The sequence below is a fragment of the Eptatretus burgeri genome, chromosome 7, assembly GCF_056783735.1.
Source record: "Eptatretus burgeri isolate ZD-2024b chromosome 7, Ebu_testis_v1, whole genome shotgun sequence".
Classification (NCBI taxonomy): domain Eukaryota; kingdom Metazoa; phylum Chordata; class Myxini; order Myxiniformes; family Myxinidae; genus Eptatretus; species Eptatretus burgeri.
In genome coordinates this window covers 30,812,526-30,838,056 of record NC_140967.1, presented here as the reverse complement: position 1 = coordinate 30,838,056, position 25,531 = coordinate 30,812,526, and the positions used below count along the sequence as shown (strand labels likewise).

Sequence of the window (25,531 nt, the reverse complement as noted above, 5' to 3'; positions counted from 1 at the left end):
GTCAAAGACCCTGTGGTGTCTTTTTCAAAGAATCGGTGAGTTTTCATCGTTCACTGAATAAATTACAAATTCCTGCCTAAAAATAGATGTAACAATTGGTTTGGTCTTGACATGTTGGATGGATATACATTCACACCATTGTTTGCTATCTTAGAGTGTGGCTGTTGTCTGGGCAGCAGCTCCTACAGTATGAACAAATTCAGGTTCCCACGTTGTTCCCATGTCACGTATGAACGGCCGTCTTTGGCTCCGAAGGGCAACCATGATGAATTAGGGTTTTAGAGCAGAAAAAATATCGATCGCTCTTTGCTTCGGAGAATGAAAATTATCTTGAAGATGTTTTTACTCTGATATTTGATATTTCAATTTGGTGATGGTGAATTCCTATAAATGTACAACATAAACAGGCAAAATGTTTTTAAACAAAAATTAAACTTTCTCAATTATATGCACCACAGCACCCTCCTTCCCAATCTTGAAAATTTTCACGTCTCCCTGCATCCATAATCTTTTTAATCAGCAAGTTGATGCCCATACTTAAAAAAAATAATAATAATAATTGGTCTTCACCTTTGCTTCGATGCAATATCTTGTTCTGCATTTTCAAAATTCATGTCAATTTTGTTACAAATAATGCTTTCAATGCATAATTTCAATAATATTGCTACAATTGCAAATAATCCACAAAACCAAGATCCCTCATATTTATAGCAATCATATCCCTTAATACCTCTTCTTCTTCTTTGGGCTGCTCCCGTTAGGGGTCACCACAGCGGATCATCCGTATGATCCGCATAGTGATTTGGCATATGTTTTACGCTGGATGCCCTTCCTGACGCAACCCTGGTCGCCTCTTACGACACAGGGATATGGTACACCTATTTTAACCGGGGTATACACCGGCCCAGTATACTGGTACTCATTTCGCCGACCTCGGAAGGATGACAGGCTGAGTCAACCCCCTGGTGTATTAATTCAGTGGCCCAATAGGGCTTGAACTCAGGACCTTTTGGATCCCAAGCCGCTGCCCTAACCACTGCGCCAACACCAGGCTTATTCATATCCCTTAATACCATTGTTAATTATTGATTGTGAGAGGTCACAATAATTAATTCTATTTATATTTCCCGTTTCTCATCAAATATATTTTGATCTTCCTCTATAAACACCTGCAAGCTCCCTACAGTACAAGGTGCAAAGAGATTGCATGGGCGAGCTGTGTAACGACGTCCCGCTGGTGTAAGATGGAAGAAGAATATTAAGGCAATGCCACAGTAATATCTATTTCAATTGTTGGAAAACAAAAGCACATTTTTGGCTCTGCGTTTGTGTTTCAAAACCAGTAAAATTCAATGGACAGGCACCAATGCAATCAAGCATGGATAAACGCTCTTCCTAAAAACTGAAATTCAAGCACTGGAGCACCAGTAGCCATGATTTTACAATACATTTTTTAATCAACATATCCTTTTACCATGATTAAAGGTTGATGGAGGTGCTTGAGCATTTATCAGTTGTAAGACGAGAGCATTAGGAGACATCATTGTGCATTTACATGACTTATGAGAACATCAGTAGACAATGGACAAATCAACACAGCATGTGGGATTCGAGGATTATGAGTTTGAGACTCAGTTGAGAACACTCAAACGCTTTTGAATATTTTAGTATATTGCCTCCTCCTTACTCAAAGTATTTGATCTCTCAGCACTGTCACGAGCCTGGCGGCTTTCCATCACTCGCTGAGGTCTGATAGGCCAGTGTTCATTACGACCTCGTAGTCAGGATTTGCTGAGCTGTTGCATTTACCTTGAGGCCATAATAAGCTAACAGTGCTTTAACTGCATGGCTAAGGTACTCGGTTTTTACATGCTTGAGTCAAAAGGACTGAGGTCGAGCCAGTTTTGCAAAATATAGAAATGCCTTTCAAACTCGGGCAATGAAAATATGTACAAGAATTCATTCTGACGTTTTATGTAATTTGGTCAGAAACCAAATGCACATCGAAAAGTCATTCAAATTCCGATTGCGCAAAATACATCTAGGCGTAATCATTTTGGAATTCAGATGTGGCAAAAACAAACATAGCACAAAGCTGTAAGCATCAAGGAAAAATATCAGGGTGTGGTCACAAGGTAATTTACAGACATCATTTATACAAGAAGGTATCATTCTCTGTCCACATGGGGTGAATGAACAAATACCAGCAATTTTGGAGCTTATAATCTAACGATTAGCTGCAGTATACTTGTACATTCTACATGGAACCCCACAAAACATCGACCTATATGCAGACATACATGAATACCGCACACAAAACACGGTGAAGGGAATGTTGGAGAAAGTTTGTGCCAGTTTCTTTCTTGGTACTACCAAGGCCTGAAATGTTTATCGATTCATAAAGCTTGTGTGTGAGGAAGGAATGACCTGAGATTAGATTTTCAGTCTCACAGCTTGTGCAGAATTCAGATGAGCACATGTGGAGAGTTGGCATAGATTAATGGCACTAATGGCAGCCAAGTCCTTCAGGAACTGGTGCATCGTATGCCTTTGGGACTGTGGAGAAGGAACGCCCATCATAGGTGCAACACTCAATGCATGGTCTGGCAGGAGTACATACCATCGACACAATGAACTCGAACAAAAGGCACAGGATCGGTGTGCAACACAGAGTGAGCAAAGCTTCATCACGAATCGCTGTGTGCTAAAGTTGCATGCTCAACATTTGTGTGCTGAATCAAATAATTATTCTCAGACATCCTGGCACAGGACCTGTTTTGAACCTGACCCTGCTGCAAAGATTTTTGAAGTGTAGGATATACGACTATGGGAGCTGATTTATTTATTTTTTTATTTTTTTTTGAGGGTTGAAGGGAGGCGGATTATAGAAGTTTCTGGCCCAGCCAAGAAGGAAGGTGGAGTGACCAGGTATAAAAAGTAAAAGGTGAGCAGCGGTCTGACTCGATTGTCGGTGTTTTGTGTTTCATGCTGTCCAACCATCTTGCTATCCCAGAGTTTGCAGCACAGCAGAAGCTGGAGATTTGTGCTGATGTTTGGTGATGAAGGCACAGTCCAAGGAGTGATCATGTGTGGGAAGCTGTTTTTTTTTTTCTCTTTGAGACCTGTGTGCATGATGTTAAAAGCATAGAATAACCTCATTCTGTGCTCAGTTTCAAGAAAGCAAAACTACTTTCCTCTTCTTGCAGCTGGTCAGTGATGAACTGGTCAATTTGACTGTGTGGATGTGAGATTCAACTCCCCCCCCCAACAACTCTCCACACTTCCATGACAAAATGGTGTTGAGGTGTGGGATTATAATACCTCTTCCACAACATTACTCATCTGTAAATGCAGGAAAGACCTGATGTTAACGTTGAGATTTTGTACAATAGTGCAGCAGATAACTGCAAAAATACTTCGGTTTGTGATGCAAGCATGAAATTTTGCAGAAATACTCTTTGAGGTCCACTTTTTTCAAAAAAGGCGCTGGCCACACAAATTTCCAAGATGGCGACCATTTTTCAAGATGGCCGCCATATGCACAGAAAATTCCTCTTCTGCAGCTAAATATTTGAAACAAAACGCAAAATTAAGGGTGTAAACCAAAGTTTTTTTTTTTTTTTTTTGTATCTAAGATTTTGGCATGATTATTCTTTGTTATGTAACACCTCACAGCATGGTTGTAACAAAGATGGCATCCAAGATGTCTGCCGCAAAACCAAAACAATGTTCATATTTCAGGAAATAATAGACTCAGTTTTTGGGATCAACTAATTAGGTGGACATGGTTTTAGATTCCTCGTTCCCATGCATACTGCTGAACAAAGATGGGAGTCCCAGATGGCTGCCACAATAGCTATAAACCATTGTTCACGAACTAGCATTTGGAACAAAATCAAGATTTTTTTTTTAAGGTTTACTAACCTGACAGATATGGACAGAAAAATTCTTCCCATTTTGCAAAGGGAAAATCAACCATGGACGGTTAGTCGTCATAGGAGATGCTGAGGCCACGCTCATGCAGCATTTCTACCAGGCTTCTCTTCCTGGTTTTGGCAAAGATAGAGAGACCCATGTACACTGGGAATGGTGTTTCTCTGTCTTTGGAGTGTCTGTGTGTTGCTGCTCCCTCTTTGTATCGGGAATAGCAGCTATACTGCAGCAGCTGGGAAATTGCCTGGTCAGACTTTGAAGCCCCAAATCTCAGCTGCGATTTGATGTCTGCTCCATGTTCAACCATCCCGACGAATTGAAGGAGAATGGGTGGTATAGCATCTTTAACACAGCCTTCAGGAAATGTGCCATTAAATCTTGATTGATGGTCTAGTATGCGTCATCTCAATATTTTTGCAGCTTTCGTCATCACAAGTGCATCAGAGTATTCTGATGCTTTTGATAGTGACAAAGCCACATCTTTCTGGAATGCTAAAAGCACACCTCTTCCCTTTTTGTGAGCTTCAAGCTCAGGGATTTCAGCCAATAATTTCTCCTTTAATCTGGTGGTATTGACAGTGGGAGTATCAACAGCCAGTTGTGCCAGACGTTGTTGGTATATCTGCAAGGGGGAAGACTGTGGGACCGTCTGAATCCAGACTGATTTCAACAATGTAATTCACCAATTCCGAAAGAACCAGTAGGTACACATCTGGTTCCTCCTTAGTTTGATGTGAGTCTTTCTCAAGACTTCTGAGATGGTATCTCTCCCTGTTATACAGAGCAATGAGACAGGCACGATGGTATTTTAGTTCCTGGGCAATGGCATCTCCACCACCCAGTTTTGCTAACAACGTGCCATCATTCAGTGTTTGAGCACACTCGTGCAGCCTCTTGTCCAAGTTCATGGTCATAACTTGCCGAAGGTCAGATTCAGGTGATGTCTTTTCACACATTGTACATACTTGACCATCATGGCTAGTTCGTCGCTGCTTCACATGCCCTTCATCTGAATCACTACCACGAGAGTCGGATCGACGTTTCTTGGCACGATCGAGTTTAGTGTTATTAAATAACAACCGACAACTCATGTGGTACTTTGCTTAATTTCTTCTCAGCATTGCCTCTATACCTCCACCCTCATTCAGTCTAGCTGGGTCTAAAATCAATGGGAGTGCACTGATCTCATTGAATAGAGGTATATTGGTCGCTAGCATAGTATACCCATCATGTCCCAGAACATGATGGGTAGGAGGGGAAGTCAGGGCTTCATTCTTTTTGGCAAAGACAGCATCTAGTCCAGTCTGTTTGCCTCTTGGCTAAAATTGGATTCGCATCTGCCATTTTGATTAAGGCCGAGGGTTTATCCTTTTACCACCTTAATCAACGCACATTCCTGTATGGGATACGACAAGGTTCGGGTGACCTACATCTAGCCCGATCATTCATCCAGTGTCATTTAAGTCCCGTGTGATCTGTACACCATTCGGGTAACTACATGAGCAAGTCATGTATAGCCCCCTTACCCTTGGCTCGGCTCTCCCGCGCTGGCACACCCTGTCAATTCAGGTGCGGCTAACTAAATCTAGTAACTACAAACTACTGTTTACTAGCTACTGGATATGGGGCTGTTAGACAGCATTTGGGACACTAAACTAAACTATACTATAACTACTAGTCTATTACTACAGCATTAGTAAAACTAGATCAGCTGACACTGAACCCCATGCTGAGTTACACAGCAGTGACGTCACCAGTGTGTCCTGGTTGTGCGCCGACATCACTCTATAATTATGCTAAGCTTTCTTCCACCCTCTAAAATGCAATCTGACAAAATAAGTAATTCTAATGAAATCCATTATCTTTATTACCTATTTGCTGACTTATAGTACTTAGTATTTCTATGTTTATTCATTGATGAGTTATTTTTAAGTTTTACGGCGGCCATATTGGACGCCATCTTTGTTGTGACAGGTAATTTTGCAATATATGACAAACAAGTGAACATTTATGCAATAAATCAGAAATAAAAGTATTTTACCACTAAATTTTGTGAAATGATAAATGATTACCAGCTTGATTTTTCTGGAGATACGGCTTCACAGCCATTTTAATTTTCAGCAGGAGCAATATTTTTGCATAAAGAGTGATCCTTGGAGACTAGAGATCATTTATGTTAAATTTCATGCTTGCATCATAAGATATTCTGATGAAAATAAGAAAATATCTTCAGCACAGTTCCTGAAATATTAGGATTTATAGATTTCATGGCGGCCATCTTGGACGCCATCTTTGCTTTGACCATTTGATTATGCACTAGAGCCCAGACAACATTCCTATTAGATTCTTTGACCCCTAAAATCTAGGTATACGCTCAAAATATTGTCTTTAATCCAAATACTTGCTTTAGGAATAATACTTTTCAATTTGGATGGTGGCCATCTTGGAAAATAGTCGCCATCTTGATTTTTTTTCATGACCAGCGCCATATTTTAACACAGTAGATCAAAGAGTATTTGTGCCAAATTTCATGCTTGCATCACAAACCAAAGTATTCTAGGGGTATTTTGCAGTTATCTGCTGCACTACAATCACAATGGGTGCTTTAATTGATTATTCTGCACCCGGAACCATTAAATACACAACGTACTGTCATCTATCTATAATTTCAGGTGTGTGTGTGTGTGTGTGTGTGTGTGTGTGTGTGTGTGTGTGTGTGTGTGTGTGTGTGTGTGTGTGTGTGTGTGTGACCGCTGTTTCTCGACAACCACTAGTCCGATCTAATTGAAACTTGCCAGGTATATTGCTGGGGCCTGAGGATGTGCCTTTTCAAGGTTTGATATTAATCGGACAAGTGGTTCCCAAGTTATGGCCATTTATTTACTAAACCAATGACAGGACACGTTGCTGCGTAGGCGTGGCCGATGGGGAAAGGGCGCCGTTTAGTTACCAATGACAGGACATGTTGCTGCGTAGGCGTGGCCGTTGGGGAAGAGATCCTCAGCCGCGTTCCCCATCACGGGTTACAATGTACGGACTTCCAGATAGTGATGACTTACTGTATTCCAATAATTTCTCGATTTCTTATGCGCATTTATAGATAAACACAATGCTCCAATCCAGTCGTCATTTACGAGAGCGAAACAACGGCCTGTGTGGTTGTTTGAGTTTTTTTTTTTTTGCACATATGGGCACACACGTACGGCCACACACGTATGGGCACTCGTAAGCGAAGGAACGTCCTATGTGGTTGCTTCTGGCACGTGGTTTGAAAGTTATTTATTTTTTTTTGTTTTTTTTTTGCACGTACGGCTACGTACTAGTTTACATAAATGCCACAAGTAGGTATTGGCAAAATGTTGCATGTTTGCCTGATTTATTTCGTTCACCTGAACATGTTTTCATAATATTTTTGAATTTCATAAAATCAATGATTTATTCAACAAGGCATGCCTTTTCCAGATGGAGATACGGTCCCTCCACAACATGCCTCCTCTTCCTTTCTCTCCCCCATCTACTCCACCTAAAATGCTCATAAACATACGATCACAGCAGTATTTGGATGTTACACAAGATTATTAATGTGCTTCACAACACATCCGTGATGAGAACCATCATATGCCTTCAGTACATAAAGCTTGTAGGCGTTTGAATGTTAAACATCGGCCTTGAAATAGTATTTTTCTTACACAAGCCATTCTTTATCATGAAACACGGTGCCTTTCCTTTAGGAATGGACACATTGTCAATCCGAATCCATTGCATGGAACAATCTCTGGACGAAGAGCAAATAAAACGCACTATCTCATCGATAATTGATGACACACATTCTCCATGTCACACTTGTCAGTTACAAATGGTGTGATGCCTCTCTCGCTGAGTATCCACTCTTCAGCGTCATCCCATTTCTCAGTATCTCACTTGAGAGTGTTGCTGATCAATTCATGATGGTGACTACATTTTAACTTTCTATGATGTTAAAATGAGGTGAATTTTCAAAAAATAGGTTGGACTTTCACATTTTAAAATAAAAGCATTTTCTTGATTATGGACATTTACAAGCTATGTATGATTCATCATCATCAACATCATCAGCAGTAGCAGCTACTTTAATTTCACTGCTGGATGAAAGCCTCGGCATGTTGACGCCATGTCGCTCTTTTTCTTGCTTGCAGATGGATAATTCAAGGGAATAATTTTGATCATCCCACCTGACCTACGTCAGTCCAGATAGTGGGGCAACTTGCATAACAATTTTGCATTTTGTGAGGAAAGCACCAAATTTGGCACACTAGTAGTCTATCATATTATGAACAGATTTGGATATTGGGCCATCTCAAAATTTTTGATGGCAGTGGAAAATGGCTGCCACAGCCATCAGCGGCTGAATTTGAGATGGCCCAATATCCAAATCTGTTCATAATATAATAGGCTACTAGTGTGCCAAATTTGGTGCTTTCCTCACAAAATGCACAATTGTTATGCTATATTTAGCTAAGTTGCCCCACTAAGATTAGATCTGTGACTTGCTTACAGGTATCATGTAAACCTGTACTAACGTGTTCCATGGTCGGGTTGTCGGTGACTTAACCGTCTCCCCCACCAGGTTTTTTGGTGAGGAGGGTGTTTGGATATGGGCACCCAGCAGGATTAAAAACAAAACCTGTCAAAGGGTGGAGGAGCTCCTTGTGAGCCAACGGCCATCCATATCTCGTACCCAACTGTGTCTGCGGACATGCTCCTGCAGTTGGCTTACTTCTTATTCGGAGGTTGGTGGCAGGATTTGCACTCCGGCCACCGTAAAACCCTTCATTCCGCAAAACGCAAAGAAATCTGAAAACCCACTCCGTGGGAGTACTTCCCTTCGCAGGGCAGCTTACTGGAGGATGGGATTGTGGCAAAGCCTTCGGGACCCCCAATCTTTGATGATAGGAGGGAAACCAAGGGTAACATTCCCGGGTCAGATTGCGGGAGAGTTTTTGAGTGGTGCTGAGGTGTCGTCCACCAGACGGCGGTCTCCTTGGGTTAACCTGAGGCGGTCCCTTTGGGTGGGTGCCTGGAATGTCCTATCCCTAAGAGAGGATGATCACCTGTCTCTGTTATCATCTGAGCTCAAGCGTTTGGACATCGGGATTGCAGCTCTCTCTGAGGTTCGGAGACCGGATTGCGGCGAGACAATGGTGGGTGGTTACATCTACTATTGGTCTGGTCACTCTGATGGTTACCATTCCCAAGGCTGTGTCCAATAAGTAATGCTGCAGCTGTGTCCAATAAGCTGACTCCAATGATAACTGAGGTAACACTGGTCAACGAGCGTATTATGAGACGAAGGATTCGTCACTCTTTCCCTGGTCTCTTTATGCTCCGACTGAGGTGAGTGATCTCACTGTGAAGGATGCATTCTACACCACGCTCGAGTCTGTGGTTGATCAGTGCCCCAGACGAGATACACTTCTAGTCTTGGGGGATTTCAATGCATCGACTGGAACTGATAGGGATGGGTATGAGACATGTGTTGGTCCCCATGGGTCTGGAACTGTGAACCTGAATAGCACTATGTTCCTTGACTTTGCAAGATGTCATGGACTTAGGGTGGCTGGTTCACGGTTTCAGCGAACACAAGCTCATCGCTGGACTTGGTATTCAAACGCAAGTGGTGTGTCAAAGGAATTTGACCATGTCCTCGTTGATGGTTGCTGGAGGATGATCCAGAACTGCAGGGACTACCTGAGTGCTCAGTTCCTCTATATTGACCACCGGCTTGTTGTGGCCACTCTGAAGTTGCACCTTAAATCCAGAAGAATGGTACCATCCCACCCTAGGCTGGATGTTGGCAAGCTCAAGGACGAGAGGGTAGCTGAGGAGTTTGCGAACAGGCTGAGTGGAGATTTGGGGGCGCTGGGTGCTTTGGGAGGTCCTGAAGAGTTGTGGGGTGCCTTCAAGACCACTGTCCTTGATGTTGCTGGTGGATTTCTTGGAACTCACTGTTGGGCAAAAAAGAATTTTGTCTCTCAAAGGACACTGGATACCATTGACCAGAGTCACAGGGCCAGGCTGAATGGCAGAGCTGAGCTGTTCAGGGAGCTGAGGCGTAAAACTGTACGTGCACTGAGGGTGGACAAGGAGGCTGATGTGTGAGGAATCTGTGAGGGGGTAGAGCATCACCTGTGGTCAGGTGATTCTCATCCTGCTTACAGGGGAATTCGTGCATTGCTTTCATCCAAGCCAATCCCTCGGTATACTGCAGTGGGAGCAGAGGGTGGTAGGCTCTTGACAGAGGAGTCTGAAGTGAAGGCCCGCTGGACCGGTTACTTTGAGCGGTTGTACGAGGCTGATCCCCCAGCTGTCGAGTTGGACGTCAGGGGTGTTACAATTCTTGTTGCTGACCCTCCAATCAACTGTGGTCCACCTTCGCTTGTAGAAACACGGGCTGCGGTGAACCGGTTGAAATGGGGTAAAGCTCCAGGGATCTGTGGCATCCATGCTGAACTTCTAAAGGCTGGTGGAAATGCAGCACTCGTGTCGTTGCATGCAGTTTTGTGCTCTGCCTGGAACACAGGCATCATCCCAACTGACGAAGAGGGGCCTTGTTGTCCCTCTCTTAAAAGGGAAGGGTGATCGCCAAGACTGCACAACTACTGAGGGGTGACGCTGCTCTCAGTGCCGGGCAAGGTCTTTGCTTGGATAATTCTTGATAGGATTCGCCACCATCTGCTTGAGCACCAGCATCCAGAGCGTCAGGCTTTACACCAAAGAGATCAACGATTGACCGTTGTCTTGCTCTTCGGGTCCTCACTGTATTTAGACGATAGTTTCGGCAGTGGATGCTTGCAGCCGATGTTGAGCTCTCTAAAGTGTTCAATTCGGTGAATCGGGATGCCCACTGGAGGATTCTTGGTCTTCGTGGGGTGCCACCAAAACTGATCGATCTGATGTCTGAACTCTACTCTGGTACTGAGAGTGCTGTGAAGTGTGGTGGTACCATCTCTGACTTATTTCCAGTTGTTACTGGAGTTCGTCAGGGGTGTGTACTGGCCCCCACACTTTTCAGCACTTGTATGGACTGGATTCTGGGGAAGATGTCAGAGAGATCAAGCTGCGGCGCATCGTTTGGGAATGTCAAGATCTCTGACCTTTATTTCGTAGATGATGCAGTCATCTTTGCGGAGACTTTAGATATCCTTTTGGGGGCCCTCGAGGTGCTGAATGAAGAGTCAGAGCTGCTGGGATTACGGGTTTCCTTGGTCAAAAGTAAGATCCAGGCTTTCAATGACATCTTGGATGCTACTGTCCTGTCTGTGCCTGTTTCTGGTGAGGATATTGAGGTTGTGGAGAGATTCACTTACCTCGGCAGTGATATTCATGACTCTGCTGGCTATGAGTCAGAGGTCAACAGACGTCTGGGTCGAGCCTGGGGAGTCATGGATTCACTGGATAATGGGGTGTGGCGCTGCCGGTACCTGTGCGGGAGGACGAAAGTCCGAGTCTTCAGGTCCTTGGTGCTTCCAGTCTTTCTCTATGGATGTGAGACTTTGACTCTGACCAAGGATCTGAGATGGAGACTTAATTCCTTTGGTACCAGGTCTCTTTGGAGAATCCTTGGCTATCGCTGGTCAGACTTTCTGTCCAATGAGTGGTTGCTGAGAGAGACTCAAATGAGATTTGTTACCTGCATAGTCCGTAAGCATCAGCTGCGGCTGTATGGACATGTGGCTCGTTTTTCTGACGCTTATCCTGCTCACCAGATTCTCTCAGTGAGGGAGTCTCGTGAGTGGAGGAGGCCAATGGGCCGACCACGTGCCTCGTGGTTGCTTCAGTTTGATCAGCATCTCAAGGAGATTGGGATGGGCCAGGCATCCACCTGGGGGATGGCCAGACGGAGGCCCCTGGAGTACCGGCGGAAAGTGGACGCAGCAACGCGCTGCTCTGGCGCATGCGCCCATACCTGACGTGACCTGACCCCCACTGCCTCCCCCAGCATTCTGGCCTATTATTCCTGGCTTCTCCTTCCATATTTCTTCCTCTCTAATTCCCCTGTCCTACATTTCTTAATCACAACTGCTTCCAATTATTTGTGAAGTATTTTTTCAATAGTTTTGAAAATTGCCCACATGTATCTAATTTTATCTTAGATGTGTGTGTGTGTATATGTATATGTATATGTATATGTATATGTATATGTATATGTATATGTATATGTATATGTATATATATATATATATATATATATATATATATATATATATATATATATATATATATATATATATATATATATATATATATATATGAAAAGCTCTTTCGAACCACGGACTCGCTCATTCACCGATATAAGTGTTTCCTATCTTAGAGGTGGAGTAGAAAGCTGAAATTTGGCAAACTGACATGACTCAAAGCCAACACTCCAGGAAAAACATCACAAAACAGTTGGAAAACGTTGCAAAGCAAAATATGCGTTAATAAAAGTCGACCCATGCAGTCTCGCACTGCTCACGGTGGGTCACGTGACCCAAGACAATGTACCTTACACTGAAAATGGTCGCTCGGCAATGCTAATGCGGGCCTCTTCCACCCCTTGTTTTGTAACTTTTGCCTTATTGACTATAAAAATTACTATAGCTGTAAACTTGTGAACTAAAAAGCTCATTCCAATCACTATTCTTGATTTACTTGAGTTATATAACTCTTTACAGAATGCAAGCACAATATACTTTATCAAATATATAGAAGCTCTCTCCCAATCCACATCATCGAATATATAAAATTCCAGTGCAGAATTCTTGCATACTGCAAGTAACCATGGGCATACGAGGCAAGGTTTTTGAGGGAGGCAGCTGCAGATATGCCCAAATGATGGCTATATTTCCCGAATGTATACTTTGCTGGCATGCAGATGTACTCTGGAAAGTGTTGTCACTTCCCCCAAGCTCAATGGCTGTGTTATTCGTGTGTGCGTGCGTGCGTGCGTGCGTGCGTGCGTGCGTCCACTATGAGCCATAGAACAAGTTTTTGTTCAAAAAGAAGTCCTTCCACCATCTCCCGTTCCCCCATTCCCCCTTCTTGCCACTCCTTGCTCCGGCTCCTCCATCGTTGCTCCCAGAGAGAGTGTGGGCATCGTCTCGACTCTCCCGGTAAAGAAATGTGCCAAAAGTTCCAGATCTCAATCGTAACCAAAATCTAATCAATTCGTCCTGTCCTTTAAGCTATCCACCCAGCAAGTTTGGTCCAAATCCGTCCATGTCTTTTTGTGATGATCGTTATTTTTCGTACTTTTCCTATTATTTTCACTTCAAAAGGATTACAATTGTCAGTTCCAAAAATGGAAAAATATATGAAAAATATACGTTGAGTTGTTAACCTCACAGGCAACCATTCTGTCATTTCGCGATATATTGTCAGTGATATTTTTATGCTCGAATTATAATCGCTGTACGAGCTATTGGTGGGGGGAGGGGGGGCAATTTGTTGACTTATGGAGGATACCCCTTCTGACCCCCCCCAACCCACCCCACCCCTGCCGTACACCCTTGCAAGCAACTATTCTGGCGAATCCTAGGTGTATCGATAATAATAAATGTGTGTGTCAGTGTGTCAGTGTGTCTCCTCCATAACTATAAAACCTAGCAGCCTTAAATCTTGCATGCATCCTAAGAAAACTCCAAGGAAGTGCAAGAGTGAAAATTGGTTGTTTGGGTTAATTTAACACCCCTTTTGAAGATAATTAATGGCATTATTCAGTTACCCTTTATCAAGGCTCATCCTTGGTCACCTCACTGTCCCTCGCTGGGGTCTTATTTCGACAGTTTTTTTTAGCCTGCTCAATAATGCCTTGACTTGGAACAGGCAGCAATGGTTTCTTCACGATAAAGTATATCTATTTTTTTTCCACTTTCCTCAATCATATTATCGAATGCCTCATCATCATACCCACAAATCACTGGATACATTGTAATGCTTATAAACGCCTGGAGACGTCAGTGTTCGTGGTTTATTTCATTTCTGCACATGCTATAACCTACACAATCTCTTAATCTCAGCTGAATTTCAAAATTTAAACTTCTTTATTGACTTCAACAGTAGTTCTGAAAAAAGGTGTTAATTTGGACAATTCGGACATTGCCTGCCATTTTGGGCGTCTCCGGGCGCATGTTGTTTCAATGACTGATCGGCAATTGCTAATCGCTTGTCAAGCCAGCCGTTCCTTATCAACCATTTCGTTGGAGTACTTGCTTGAGTGTCTAAGTCACTTGGTGAGTGCTCTACAATGCTCGCATTGTCATTGAATATATTGATCGACTTGAACAAAGTTCAGGACCTGCTCCCCTGCATTTGACTCGCATTGTCAAGCGGTGTGCATCAAGCAATGGCTGGCTCGCTGAAAATATGTAATTATATTTTACACGACGTTTCCCCATTTTGTACAATCTTTCATTGTACGACCCGTCACTTCGGCAGAGATGCTTACATATAAAACAAATTTAAATGCTTCGTTTTTAGAAGTTCCTTCAACCATTTTGTTGGAGTATTTGCTGCGGTGGTTAAGCCAATTGGTGAGTGCTCTTCAAGCTTCGATGGTGATACCATGGCACAGTTTTCCATGACGACATTTCCAGTTAGGAAGACCCCCTCTCTCTCTCTCTCTCTACCTCTCTCTCTCTACCTCTACCTCTCTCTCTCTCTCTCTCTCTCCCCCACCCCCATATCTCTCTCTCTCTCTCTCTCTCTCTCTCTCTCTCTCTCTCTCTCTCTCTCTCTCTCTCTCTCTCTCTCTCTCTCTCTCTCTCTCTCTCTCTCTCTCTCTCTCTCTCTCTCTCTCTCTCTCTCTCTCTCTCTACCTCTCTCTCTCCCACCCCTCCCCCTTCCTCTGTTCATATTGCCTTCCCTTCACACCGCATTCGCCTCTCCTGACGCTGCCTCACCTTCTCTTCCCCTCACATCATGCTACTCCCCCCCCCTTTCATGCTTACCTCCTCTCCGCTCCACCCCCCATGGACATCTCCCGGCAGTGTCCTCGTGTTATATTAGCGTGCTGTTTTAACGTAGCCCATTTCGTTCAATCCTGTACTACCCCCCCTCCCACCTTCTCCACATGTCACATGACCAAATGCAAGTTGAGAACCCCTTTCTTATGCTACCTTTATGATGTCATCACAGCCAATAATTGAAGAATCTCCTCAGTTTACTTCAACTATCATAAAACTATAAGAAATTATTGTAAATATAGTTCAGACAGATGGAAACTGTGACCCAAAATCCACTTTTGAGTACGTTGTGATGCTCCTGAAGGATATGACGTCATAAACAGTGTAATGAAGCTGCATACACTGGGTATTACGATGTCCTCATGATCCATCACAGAAGCTGTCGACTACCCTTTCTGGGCTACTTCTACATATTGCAGATGAAGGTCAGAACTGGTTGACTACAGCTTCTGTGATGCTGCACAACAGAACATGCTCTGTTGCCCTACTTCTACGGAAAATGTCACTATCCATGGCGTCATTTGGAAAATGACATCATCAGTTACAAATAAGAGTCGAGAAATGATATTTGCTTCAAGTGTAAATCAAGTTAGGTGATTAGTATCCGGTACTCACAATTGCTTTCCACACTGACACCGGCAAAGTGGCATACACTTCAAGGAGGCACCGACACACTTGCAAATACAACACTGCTTCTTGCAGCTGCACTTTATCAGCAGTCTACAGGCGGTGGAAACTGCAGGTTGCGTGATCCAGACGGGCTGCCAAGAACTATCTTCTGCGGTCCAACCAAACCTATTCGGCATGACATCACGACGTTTTGGTTCATCGTTGGTAACCCAGATACTCGACTGATACGATGCCCTCTTGAAATATTGATACAGCGCATCCTGAAATAATATGGAGGGAATACACAGGAATGTTTTCTGGAGTAATCGTAAATGTGGAATAATTTTTGTGAATATCGCAGTGCTTGAATTCGGCATCGCTACTTACCTGTGTTGGTGGTACACGGTTCAAACTCTTGATTGTCTTCTGACAGAACAGGTTCTTTCTGGTTTCATTGACTGAGTTGGAGTTGCCAGACTTATCATACAGCCGCACGACAAACTTCTCAAATGCCTTAAACTCGTGAGAATCACGATTTTTCCACCAGATGTACGAAGGCGTCCGTGACTTCTGGAGTTTCTAAGCATGCCTGCCACGCCATTGCTTTCCCTTTATTCATGAAGGCAGAAGTTGTGTCACAACCTGTTAACGCATGAAAGATGCGTAGCGCTCGTGATCTTGCTTTGCCGATGCGGTGATATAAATCGCTGATATGATAAGTTTGGAAGTTCCTTCCAAAACCAACCCATATGTTAGCGTCAGGGTGTTGCTGATTTACCAGATGGAACATTCCCAGCAATATGACAACCACATCCCTATCGACGATCGTATTCTTATTTCTCAGATGAGAACGATAATGGTTGTTCAGATTGACGAGGCAGGATGTGTGATATTTCACTTCAATGGCGATAAAATCACCACCGGCCACCCGTGACATCAGTGTTCCATCTTCAAATTCTGTCACCATCTTCCTCACCTTGCGGTCTGCATCAAAGGTGCAGAAGCTATGAAGATTGCCACCGGTGAGGCAAAATATGCACATTTCGGGTCCGATGCAGTGGCGTTTCGACCTGTCTACTGCCGAAGGAACTGCATTCACATTGTCTCGTTCCATGGAACGTTTCCGTGCCCGTTGTAGTTTTGTGTTGTTGAACTTGAGATAACACAATTTGTGCCAGGACGCACTATTGTCACAGAAATGGGCGAGATGGTTTTTACCAAATGGAACATTGCAGGGCATGCTTCTGATCTCGCTGAACTGCATCACATTTTCCAGGAATTTCCGATACGTCTCCTCAACACTTTCAGCACCTGCAACTGGGCAGTTGGTGGGACATTTCAGTGGATCCGACGTCGATTTGGCATATGACGCATTTACTCCACTCCAGCTCTGTTTCAACTGCATCCTGCTCCTGGGTCTGAAATTGATAAAAATGCATAGTATCCCCAGAATATTCTGAATAGTGTTCAGTGATGATGGTAAAATAGGGCAGATTAGTTTATCCGAATCAGCTAGCACATTAGGCACTGCCATCACAGTACCTATTGGGGTAATGGCACCAGTTTGCGTGGTTTCTTTTCGATTGTTTACAGCACGAAGAATTCATGGCCCTCACGTTAATGCTTGGGAACGTTGTTTGTTTACTTTTTTTTTTTTTACGACGGAATGAAGTTGAAAATTTGCTGAAAAAGGGTCCGATAAACCCGGGTTGCCCGTCAATATACAAGATTCCTATTCTTTACGATGATGTTCGGCTGCCTGGGCCTGTTGATCGAAGCTCTGTCCAAGATGCACTCTGCTTACATCTGAACAACAGCAAATCTCTGAAAATCAACTTATCCTAGTTAAGGGTTTTACTTGAAGAATCCAGATGCAGGCATACATATGTTATATTTTACCTTGCTCTGCATCGAAAATGATTCAGAAGCTTCATTAAAAAAAAAAATTCCATAATGCATTTTCAATGTGAGACATCCAAAATATTTACTGTGGAACTTCTGAAGCCGTTTCTCCAAAAGGGAAGTTTTTAAAGGAAATTGGCACATTTCTACATCAGATCAGTAAGGTTCTAAGCTCGGTATCCTTAATCCTACTCCCATCATCGACATCGATATGCCACGTCACCTGGTCTGGTGCATCTTGGATTGGACAACCAACCACCTATCTACCTACCTACCTGTTAAGATAGCCAAACTATTTATCAAGGAATGCAGATTTGAATCCTTCACCATGAAAACTGGTCCAAAATAGTACTACTAGGTAGGCCTAGTAGCCTTGGTAGTTCTTGCGCTCCATTGATTTTTTTTTTTTTTTTTGTCCATGACCATGCATTTTTTTCAATAATGGAACCGACTTTAACAACATATTTTTATCCCAGTCTACGAGTACATCCCGGGTTTATCCATCATAAACTTGCCTTTTAGCTGACCTGATCGACGTAGCCTTCCATTATTGCCTTTGATGGGTTTCAGTGGACAAAATTAATCGGACTGCCTTGAAAATCGTGCTCAAAAGCACTCTGTGGACGCCATTTTGACGATCATTGTTCGAGGAAACTGCAGTCCTCCGCCGTGATTAGGAGCATTGGAAGGGCCTGGTCGGTAACGCCACACCCAAATATTATATTGGCGCTAATTAACGAACTCGCAAATTAATTAGATGGCTCCTTGGCCAGAATTCATTAGTACACCACCTATTTTCTATGTGAAAAAAAATACACTTTTATCCGGCGTGTAACGGTAAAATTGTTGAGGCACCGCACTATATGTGGAAACAAAGCAAAGGACAAAATGGGTATAATCAAATAACTTGCTAAGTTGGTAAAAGTGGAAGACGAACATGCTGCACAGACAGCCTGTCATCCATCCCTGACCAATATGCTGGTTCTGATACACAGGCGGACAGTTCCATTCTGGGGATGGCAGATTCATTCTGCAATTCAAATGTCCATCCATCAGAACATCTCTGTATTGGCATGTTCCATGTCGAGGCCATTCCTCATCCTCACATACCTACCTCTACCGTAGAGCTGGCAGGATGGCCTTGAGGTGTGCACACTTGCTTCTAAGCTATCTCGCCTGAGTTCAAATCTTGGCATAGGTATAAACTTTCATCCTGGTGTTTCATAGGCAGGGTGACTCATCATTGTGTGTGCTGTGTCTGCCGACATTAGTTGGTGGATGTTAAAGAACCAATGTTGTCCTTCATGAAGAGTAGGTGAGCTATCGCTGACACCCTGAAAAAATTCCAAATTCCTGCACTAATCTACGACTGCTGTATAACTATAAACCACCCAGTATAGCTCTTGCTAAAATATATATATATATATATATATATATATATATATATATATATATGTATATATGTATGTATATGTATATATGTATGTATATATATATATGTATATATGTATATATGTATGTATATATATATATGTATATATGTATATATGTATGTATATATATATATATATGTATATGTATGTATATGTATGTATATATATGTATATATGTATATATGTATATATATATATATATATATATATATATATATATATATATATATATACACAGTATATTAAAAAAAAAAGTTGCTTTGGCAGCACCGACACTGTGTAACAGAGTATGGTACATCAGAATCAGAACCTCCACTGCATTGGCTGAGCAGAGGTGCTGACTTGTTTCCAATGTGGTAAAGTGCCAGTGGACACACATTTCTGATAATGTTCCACTGCGCCGACATCCTGCATCATTGAATTTGGGAATTTCCTCATCGTGCCAATCGCACAAGGATGTCAAACACAATATCCAATTTGAAGGAACAGTCAGCTGCAATTCCACAGGAAATAATTTTATTTGATTAGGTTTTATCCCATCAAAACCTTCGGGAGTACAGTGATTTACAACATCATACCTCTCCAGTGTTGCAACACAAATATGGTTAAGTATACACCTGTTGAAAATAACACAAGTACCTGCAACGATCCGTGTTTATTTTTATTCCAATCGTACTTTTTCCACATCTATTAAAAATAAACCCCCATGCATTCAAAATATGTAGATGGCCCGTAACCAAACTGCAACAGTAAAAGCTAAACAAAGCTGAATGCAAGGTTTAGTTTGAGGAATGTCAGACATTTAAAAAAAATCATGTCATGTTACTGTGCAAAACTTGACAACATGAAAAATTCATGTTGTCAAGTTTATTTTTTTTTTAAATTAATTAATTTATTTTATTTTATTTTCTTCTTTAAATTGCTGTGCAAATGATATCTGTTGAAAGACCATAAAGTATGGCAAAATATATCAAAAAACCTATATCAAGAAAAGCAATTCGTGGCCGAACTGTAGCCAAGCAATGATTCACCAGTCGTTGTGACAATTTAAGCGACAAAGCTCAGAGGACACAATTATTTTGAAGAGTGACACACCAACCAAACACAGCTACGGATTATCACATTCCGTGACTGCAAAAACTATTAGCTTTTTCTGTATCGAATCCTCAGGTTAAAATCACAGCACTCTTTCACTTCACACATCACACACTGAGAATATCGAGAAGAAGACATCACGGTCCTTTTGCCCCTCGCCTGTCCCATAATAAAACTTTTTGTTTTGCTGCTTAGGATGAGTCTTCATAAGAAGACACCAATTTGGTAGTCAAGTTATCATGGATGTGAAGATTGTTACTCTCCCTTTTGTTCCGTTTAATTTTGCATGTGTAGCATTACATGTGGATAATGTTACAATTCCAAAGGGAGATCGGAGAAGCAGAAAATAAATACGTTGAGTGAAGGCAAATAGGGGTTGTGGAAAAAGGCAGCAGGGTGGTCGTAGAAAATTTACTCAAGGTTGCTCCTCACCTGAACCAAACAAGTTTGTGACACGGTGAAACTGTGGGCCACATCTTTTCAACATTTGCTCATAATCGGCCTCTGATCCATCATCGTTGAATGCTTTCAGAGAGCTTAGTGAACTGGCTAGTGAGCCAATGCCTTCAAAGTCATAGAGCAGGTAAGAGTCGAAAGGTGGAGCAAAAGCATCCCTATCTGCCATATCAATGCTCTGCAACAAGGGAGGATGGCAGCAATTTATAGAGAGGTAATCACCATAAGTCTTTTCAAACCGAACGTGTGCAGCATACGTGTTAGCCCTGAAGCATCAAGCACATTACCACAAGCGATGTCATTATCACCAGTAATGTGAGGGTGCAAACATTCCCACCTGATTAATGAAGTTTCCCATATCTTCAAGCCGGAAAGGGCCTCCCGCAGGCTTTCCCGTTTGTAGTTGGTAAGGACGTTGAAGCCAAGGAGTTCCTGGAGGAGCTACTGGTGTCATAGTGCAGCTTGGAACACGCAGAGCTGTTACATCAAAGGCATCCTGCAGAATAAGACATATTAATTGAAATTGTTTTTTTGAAATCGCCATTTTATATTCAGTGGATCCAATCAGCAGAATGTTGATTCTCCGATGCGAACTGCGGTCGGAAGCAAGGAGGGACAAGAGAACACGCCTACTTCAAATCAATGTTCTGTTGATTCCATCTAACGGAGAACGACAAGTTCCTTCAACGGCTGACTGTTCCTTCAAGATCAAGACTAGTTTTCCATTTAATTTTATACCAGTACCTTATTCAAGATGGCACAAGCATACCTCACAGTGACAAATGGGGAGGTGAGCAAGAAGTACCCTCGTTTTTTTTTTTTTTTTTTTTTTTCATCCTGAGATTACAGTCTTTTCTTAATACATGATGTTTAAGTAAAGCAGTACATGTGTTGGGACAAAAAATATCTAATAGTGATATGTTTTTAATTTTGATGAACATCCCTGACCAATGCTCTTTACAGAGCATTGGTGCTGCAGTCTCTTGTCAAGGGTTGCACTGGGTGGTTTGCCATTGCCTTCCCAGCGTTGTTTGTCCATACTCTATCCTTTTAAATGGTGACCATCAAGCAAGGAAGCATCACATACCATTTTTTAAAGTCTGGCATGACACAGACAGGGTTTGAATCACCGACCACCCTGACTTAGAGCAGATGCTTTTACCATTATGCCACTGAGATTGGTTAGTAATAATAATAGTAGTAAGACTAATAGTTACCACTTTGGAATGTGCACTCGACTATGTCACCTGGGACGAGCAGGATAGCTTGAGGTATATGTACTCGTCTTTGAGCTGTCTCACCTGGGTTCGAATCTCGACCCTACTATAAACTGTCACCCTGGTGTTGCACATATAGGGTGAGGCATCAGTGTGTCCCCCATCATTGGGATGGACGTCAAGACAGAAGACTCGTCTGCCAGCACTGGTTGTCGGTGGACGTTAAAGATCCCACGATGTCTTTCACGAAGAGTAGACAAGTTATCTCTGGCACCCTGACCGATTTACAAATTCCTGCTAAAACTCTCTCTCCAATCCACACCCAGCAATCATGCACGGCAAGTATACCATGAGAGAGGCCTTCATCCTGCAGTGGACTGAAAAGCAGGCTGCTGATGCCACCTGGTAAAAACTCTACATTAACCAATTTGCTGTCTGTTCATCTATTAAACGTCTCAGGAGACATATTTATTAAAGCCAAAATGTCAATTTTTACCTGCTCCCACCCCATCTGTCAAACACATGCCCTTTCCTACCCCCTTCCCTTGGCTTTCCTCCCATCCCCTTCCAACCTACATTTTCGAAAACACCCACAAGGCCACACTCCATTATTGTCCTTTCTCTTTTCTTTCATCCCTATTTCTTTTCTCAGTTCTGCTCATGCCCCACCAATTTGCACTTAATACATCACCCTCATCTTCCATTTTTGCACACTTCATACAATGGCCTTTAAGATTTAATTACGCTTTTTTTTTGTTACATTCCCCCAGGCAAATGGAATATTTGTTTTTGTAATTTTCATACTCTTGTTTGTATATCTGCATATTTGCTTTTAAAATATCCATAATTTGTACATTTGATTTTGAAATCTTCATCGCCTTATCTCCAATGTCCCAGCAAATGCTAAAACAATGGTTTATATGCAATAGAAAGCGATTGGCTTACATTGGATTTTTAGCGAACCTGGAACTGTTTCATGGAGCTTATATCATGTTGAACCTCCGTATACTGAACACATCATCTTTCATCCTTCAATTAACATTTTCAACTTCTCTAAAATGGTGGGATTTTTATGGAACACAGTAGAAACCTTTTTTATAGTAGATATGAAAGTTTGTTTGAGCCATCTGTTAACTTGCATTGTAATTAAGCTATCATTTGGTCAAAAATTGTCGGAGTCATTACGCAAATTCTCAACTTGGGATTTTGATCAAAATTGGTGATCAACCTACTCTGTAAACCCCAACAAAGATATGTAACGACCTTCTACCAATATATTTTAATTTGGTCATTCCAGAGTTAAAATCTATCATAATTTTGATATCCAGGCATAAAACTATCATACATACTTTTTATTGTTTTTCTGGCAAAATTGAAAACAAATCTTTATGGCTCAATATTATACCACTGCCTCAGGTCATCAACCCCCTGCCCCCAATACATACTCATGATTTTTTTTTTCTATCCTCATTAATGTTCTACAAGCCCACCCATTCCTTTCCTGGTTGTTGTGTTTTCCTTACTCTCCCTCTTTTTTTCGTTTTTTGTTCCATTTCCATTTCATCCACGGTTTTTCCATTCCCCCTTCTTTTTGTGTTTGAGCTTGCATCGAGTTTGTTCACACCATGTCCCCCCCCTCCGCCCCCCCTTCCCCTACTTTTGATCTCAATATTCCCTTCAGCCATTCTTCTTTCAAATGTCCCTTTATCCTGCTGTTGGTGGATTTTCCCACATATGTTCTTCTTTTTTTTTTGTTAAGTTCTGGTCTATTCTGTGTTCAAGCTCATCCAAGAGCCTTGACTTTGTATACAATTTTTTTTTGGGGGGAATACTTGGTGCAGCGTGAACATGGTATTCTGGCTCCATTATTGCAGACCATTCTTTTCCTTAGACATTTTGTTTTATGAGCAACAGACTCAACACTCTTCCTGCAACCCAGTTTTGTCTTTAAAAATGTCAAAGGAAGGTAAAAGTATGTTTTTCACTGTTATGAAGGGTGTCCCTTTAAATAGATGCGTATTTTTTATTTATCGGATACAACAAGCAAACACAACTTTCCATTTGAACCTTATATGGAACAGTTAGAATAATGTTTGATGTCATATTTAGTACTCAACATTATCCACCTTCTTTCAATTAATGTTCGGTTTCTTTTTGTTTCCTCTCTCAGAGTGCACCATGGCAGGGTACTTGAGTTTGGAGGAAATGCACACAATAGCATCGTGGTTTGAGGCTTATGAAAGTGTTGTGGCTGTCCCTGTAAAAAAATTTTTTTGTGGGATTTCGTGAAGGACAGACTTTATGGCATGTACCCACAGTTCCTGAATGAGCTACGAGATCGCACCACAAATGCTGTTCAGGGCATATCCCGCACCATCTGTGCAAAAGCAATGGACACTTTAGTACAATGTTTCCAGACGTGTATTGAATGAGAGAAGGTGGACATGTTCAATACTAAACAAAACTTAAAACATTATCTAACTGTTCCATCTTGAACTGGAAAGTTGTGTATGCTTGTTGTATCAATAAGGAAAAAACAGGTACCTATTTAAGGTACATTGAAAAACAAAAGTTCTTATTCTCTTCTGGTTTATGCATATACTTTAATCCCCATCTTCTCCCTCCAAATTGATCCTTGTCATTCATTCCAATTAACCATTCAACAAATGAGGCAGTTCAACACCAAGATAACTTTTGAAATAAAAAAGTACTTAATATGCCTCGTGTTTGTGCTTTGTCCTGCCTGGTCCTGTTCTCCTCCGCCTTGTTCATCGTAGTTGACAGCATTTTCCCGCAGATCATTGGAGGAGGCCCGGTGAATCAACACGATGTCAGGGTGTGGCCGAGTGCATCGTCTCATGGTCACTGCTTTCACCACAACGAGCACTGTATATCACAAATAGAAACAAGAAAAACACTTACTTTACCGAAATCCGTTGGGGTTTTTCTCTTGATAAAATGAGACTTCCCAAACAGTTGTATCACAGTGACTCCATTGTGTCCGTTTGCTTGTCTACAGTGATAACTTAAACAGTTATATAGCTAATGAAGTACAGGAATAGGTGATTCAGCTGATCTCATGTGTGCTTAGTCGCCTTCCAGCACTCTTGATATTGCTAGGTTTGTAGGGTAGATGGAGGAATTTCATCAGAAAGATAGGATTGTACAGAGTAGCTTGATCCATGGACGTGTAGGAGACATCTCGATGTAAATTAAGTAGGGAAACTGTGAGCTTAAGTGTTATGTTTCACCACACAAGGGGTGGTGCTGTGTTAATTAGGTAGGGATTCAGTATAATTTCCCGCAGTATGTGATTGCCCCGTGACCTTTTCCTATGTTTTGCATTGCAAGACCGGCAATAATAAGGGATCATGTCCTTAAACCAACAACAACCGAGCTGCACGTACCAAGCAGGCAAGAGACCCTGCCTCCAGGGGGACAACTAGCAAACCACTCCCCTGGAGTGGAGGGAAGTTAGGTTCAGAGCGGAACGTGAGAAGGAGCGGGAGAGAAGCGAGTGAGGCAGGGGATGGTGGTTGAAAGAGAAGGGCATTACGGCTGGCTTCCCCTTGACACGGTAAAGAAGACTGATTCTTGTGTTCGTGCTGAGGCGAATTGGCTCCCATGGTGGAGCAAGATGTTGGCAATTGACTGTTGGCTGCATCGTGTGCGACTGTGCCTCGATGCCTCGTGTTATGCCATCGGAGAGGGAGACGGCACCATTCTGCAGAGAGCAGCAGCGTCGGCAAGTGCGGTTGACGGAAGAAGCTGCACGGCCGTTTCTGAGCAGTGGTGTTGAGTATCGCAGCCAGAATTGCCTCCCATACGTTTTCCAGTCCAGAGAGCGGCTGGGCGCCATTTTCCCGCACAGGGACGAAGCGGTTTGGTGATCTTGAAGCTTCTG

The 25,531-nt window shown here is 42.4% G+C and overlaps 1 protein-coding gene across 3 annotated transcripts in view; it reads right to left on the bottom strand.

Moving 5' to 3' along the window:
- Positions 1-1,134: 1,134 nt before the first annotated feature.
- The window catches only part of LOC147022951 (cadherin-15-like), a 171,363-nt gene continuing 146,966 nt past the window's right edge, over positions 1,135-25,531 (bottom strand). For 2 of the 3 annotated variants that reach the window (XM_085887913.1, XM_085887911.1), the window contains 3 exons: positions 24,371-24,513; positions 20,748-20,906; positions 19,747-20,588 (listed from right to left, as the gene is read on the bottom strand). In XM_085887913.1, the coding sequence (XP_085744039.1) occupies positions 20,370-20,588; positions 20,748-20,906; positions 24,371-24,513 (521 nt within the window). In that variant the 3' untranslated portion in view covers positions 19,747-20,369. Of the gene's footprint in view, positions 3,343-19,746; positions 20,589-20,747; positions 20,907-24,370; positions 24,514-25,531 lie in introns of those variants that run through there. The other variant, XM_085887912.1, reaches the window with a different exon arrangement.